The following is a 3,676-nucleotide window of genomic DNA, read 5'->3' on the forward strand; positions in this document are numbered from 1 at the left end:
AATACAATACCTGAGATGGGGGGATACGGTAAGAAGGGATGGTGCGGGAGAGAACCAGAATGCCTGTGGATTAGGAAGCATACTGTAGCACCCAGGAAGTCCTGAGAATGCGTACCACTCTTGTGCAGGCCACATGCACTTTACACCTGGGTCCGTGTTATATGATGGAAGAGGAGGACAGTGTGAAGCACAACAACAAAAACATTTTTTATTGGGGAAAAACAGAACCCTGAAACCTTGGGGACCATGGAGTAGAGGTTGACAAAACTTTAAAATGCGGGGTCTAAACAGTTTTCTAAGTGGAGGGATTATGAGGTTGGATTCTCTTGCCTCTAATGAAACATCTTTTCTTTGGTTCCAGCAGACTGGTGTCCTTGTAGGCTGCTTCTGGGCGCTTTCTCCCTGGTAGGGAGGAGGCCACCCGCTTCCTGAGCCAGTGCATGATGGACCTGATGTTGAGACAGGACGTGCTCTCTGAGTGGGCAGGTGGGTCCCCCTCCTTTGCCTGTCCAGCTGAGACCGAGAGGCTGTCTACAGAGCCAGTCTCCTGGCATATAATCTGGAAGAGAAGGAGAATGAGTTAGACACATGTAACATCAGCAGCAATCAAAGCAGTATTTCCTTATTTGTGGAAATTCAAGTTTTATTCTTCTCCAAAACAGTCCAAGGGTAAGTTTGAAATTTCGGTACTCCTTGAGCATTAAACAGAGAGCACACCCACCCAGATTTCTCACAGACACGCACACACACTCAGACACACACACAAACACAGAGTCTCACTCACACAAAGTTTCTCTGGTCCAATCATTTGTCCTCCCCACTCTTGTGTCTCTCAGTGGTCCGTGGTCTTTTCCTTACACCTCTTGCCCAGCTCTCATTGTTGCTGTCCTCCTCCTCTCTTTGCTCATCTCTTGGTGTACTGGGGTGTGTCCCTGCTTCGCAGCAGGTAGAAGAAGTGACTCCATGCTGTCCACCCTGCCACCCCACTGGGCCTATCCCTGGCTCTGCAATCCAGCAGCTCCATGCTCACCTCAAGCGGTTCCTCTTCTTCCAGGCCGGGTGAACTGTCTGGACACGTGCCGAGGTGTTCATTTTCTGGTGGTTCCCACTTGGGCAAGGCCTGGGAAGCCTCGTGTTCTTGACCACTGCCGTGATCCATCTGGGGAGAGGCGCTAGTAGTGCCCGGTGGGAGAGCCTCGTCCAGAGGAGAGTCGGAGAACACAGGGTCACCGTCTTTGTCATCTTTCTCCTTGTCTAGCAATGCCCTGAGGCCTTTTGTTAGATCCCGCAGTTTGCCCAGATTCTGGTTTATCCTCTGCATCCTCTGGTAGTCTGCACTGAGGTCCAGAGTAGCCCTGGAGTCTTCCTGGTGGGAGCCCCCCGAAGCCTCCACTGCCTGCACGATGGGTGGTTCACAGAGCTTCTCTGGGCCGTGCTGAATTTGTTGTCGTCTCCCGAAGGGCATCCTTCCAGCTTCAGTCTCCCGTGACTCTTGGGCAGGAGGGAGGAAGTGGCAGGAGGAACACTCAGAGTTGGAGTCCTCAGAGGAGGTCGTGTCCTTCCAGTCAATGCTGTCCTCATCGAGGAAAGAGCCTATGGCGAGGCTCGGGTTTGATTTGGATTTGGAAAGGCAGTGCTGTTGGTCAGTGCAGTTGCAGTTGTAGGACGAATCTTCCATGGTGCTCAAATCCCACTTCTCCCTCAACTCGGGAAGCTTGAAAAGAAAAACACAAAGCTTGACATGGGGTTTGGGAAGAGAGTCATGCGCTCTACCAATGATTTCCCTTCCTGTTCCGTTCCTAACTGTTCCACTACGTGTGAAGTGCATCGTGTGTGTGCAATCTCCTGTCAAGGGCACAAGAGGCAGACCTTGCTCTTTGTAATTGGAGTGTATAATAACCGTCTGTCCTGAAAGTCTCTACCTTTTACCTCCCATGCTTTGTCTTATTTCAGTTGAAAGAACTTCCTGTCTCATGTAGTTGAATCCCATTTGAAAAATGCAGGAAAGCGTGAAGTAGAAATTAAGTGCTGCGCTGATGCCATGATGCGGAGGAAGCGATAGCATTCCTAAAAGAATTTGGTGGATTTCCTCCTGATCTTTTCCTCTGTCCTCATACATACATCCTTGCATGAGTGATTGATGTATCTCTATACGCACACCGAGATACATGTGGAGTCACATCACTAGAGATCATGAAATGTGGCAGCACAGCCAGCAAGAAACTCATAAAAGCCTATTGGTAGTTCTTAACCCTGTTCTTATTAATGATAGTTCAATGATCACTTAATCAGGACCTTTAGTTTCGGTACCCATGACCCTTAGAGTACCAAGACAAGTAACACCTGCCTTATTTTTCTAAATATTACTTTGAACTCATAGGTGTATCCGGATTCTTTAATTCATTCTTAATTAAGTCATTCATTGATTTATTCAATTTCGTTTATATGGTGCTGAGGATGGAACCCAGTATCTCCCAAGTGGCAGGCAAGCACTCTTACCCCTGAGCTCCTGCCCCAGTTCCTACCAGTTGTGTTACTGACCTCAGTCAGTACCTCTTTATCTCTCTCTCTGTGAGGGTCTCTCTCTTTAAATTCCTATTAGTTGGATCCCTGGACAAAAGGTCACAATATTTCAAAATCTGATGAGAGTTGCCACTGAGTTTTTTCTAGAACGTACAGCTTTGAAATGCCCATTCTCCCCTCATCTGATGGCATCTCTATGCCAGCATTTTGCATTATGCCCTGGGAAGTAAGTGGGGAAGAGCACAGGCGTACTGTCTCCCTCGTTCCCTCACTCCCTCCCTCGTTTCTCTCTTTCTCCCTTTCTGTCTCTCTCTCTTGTGTCTGTCTCTGTCTCTCATACACAAACAGAGAATCAGAGAAGCACACAAGCACACACAGAAACACAGAGAAATCCGCAAAAACAGACACACTCACACTCTGAGAATGAGTTACGCCAATCATCGACTGCTGCCCGCACGAAGACATGCTGCTACCTCTAGTGCCATAAGCAGGGCATCCGAAGCCCTTCAGCTCCTCCATCCCAGTGGCTAAAATATCCACTGTTGGACATCTATGTTCTGAGACCGTTGGCTCCCATGGCAACAGAGGAACACATAGGCATGAGTGTGGAAGGGGTTAAGAGGGTGCAGAAAAGCAAAGGGCCCATGCCTTTATTTTCAGTCAGTGTTTGCATCAGTGTGAACCAAATGCATGATAAGAACAAGTTAAGGGTGGGAGCGATTACTTGGGTCTCATGTTTTCAGAGGTGTCCGCCTAAGCAAGGCCAACTGCTTTGTTCTGGGTACTAGTTGAAGCCTTGCGTCATGGGTGAAGGGCCTTGAGGAGGGGAGTTGCTCTGCTGATGGTGGGCCTAAGAAACTGACAGAGAGTAAGGGGCCACAGGGATAATGGCACTTTCGGGACATCCCCTCGGCCACCCACCACCTGGAGCCCTGTCTCAGTTGCCTTAAGTTACCCTCTGTCGGTTCATTCAGAACTGACTTCAACTGATCAGGTTATGGCTCTCACAATCTACCCCTTTTCCCATGAATATTATTGCATTAGCTTGAGCTTCTAGGGGGCACCTCATATAGAAAGCATAATCTTGTTCCTCAGTTCCCCAATCGCTACTGTCCATCTCACAGTAGAAAAAATGTTAGTACCTTTACAAGGG

At 48.5% G+C, this 3,676-nt stretch overlaps 1 protein-coding gene across 1 annotated transcript; it reads right to left on the reverse strand.

The window, feature by feature from the left end:
- Positions 1 to 295: 295 nt before the first annotated feature.
- LOC124982833 (uncharacterized protein C12orf71 homolog) lies at positions 296 to 3,042 on the reverse strand. Its single transcript, XM_047549740.1, has 3 exons — positions 2,938 to 3,042; positions 1,031 to 1,714; positions 296 to 559 (listed from the first exon to the last, which is right to left on the reverse strand). The coding sequence occupies exons 1-3, from the start codon at positions 3,040 to 3,042 to the stop codon at positions 296 to 298; spliced, it is 1,053 nt and encodes a 350-aa protein (XP_047405696.1).
- Between the last annotated feature and the right edge of the window lie 634 nt (positions 3,043 to 3,676).

The sequence above is a fragment of the Sciurus carolinensis genome, chromosome 4 (genome assembly GCF_902686445.1).
Source record: "Sciurus carolinensis chromosome 4, mSciCar1.2, whole genome shotgun sequence".
In the NCBI taxonomy this organism is placed as follows: Eukaryota; Metazoa; Chordata; class Mammalia; order Rodentia; family Sciuridae; genus Sciurus; species Sciurus carolinensis.

Bases quoted from the DNA above. Each gene is read 5' to 3' on its own strand.
- LOC124982833 (XM_047549740.1), bottom strand. From the start codon at position 3,042: ATGGAGGAGCTGAAGGGCTTCGGATGCCCTGCTTATGGCACTAGAGGT. The intron at 1,715-2,937 runs GTGAGTGTGTCT...TTTCTTTTCAAG, and splicing joins GCGTAACTCATTCTCAGAGT to CTTCCCGAGTTGAGGGAGAA. The intron at 560-1,030 runs GTGAGCATGGAG...CTTCTCTTCCAG, and splicing joins AAGAAGAGGAACCGCTTGAG to ATTATATGCCAGGAGACTGG.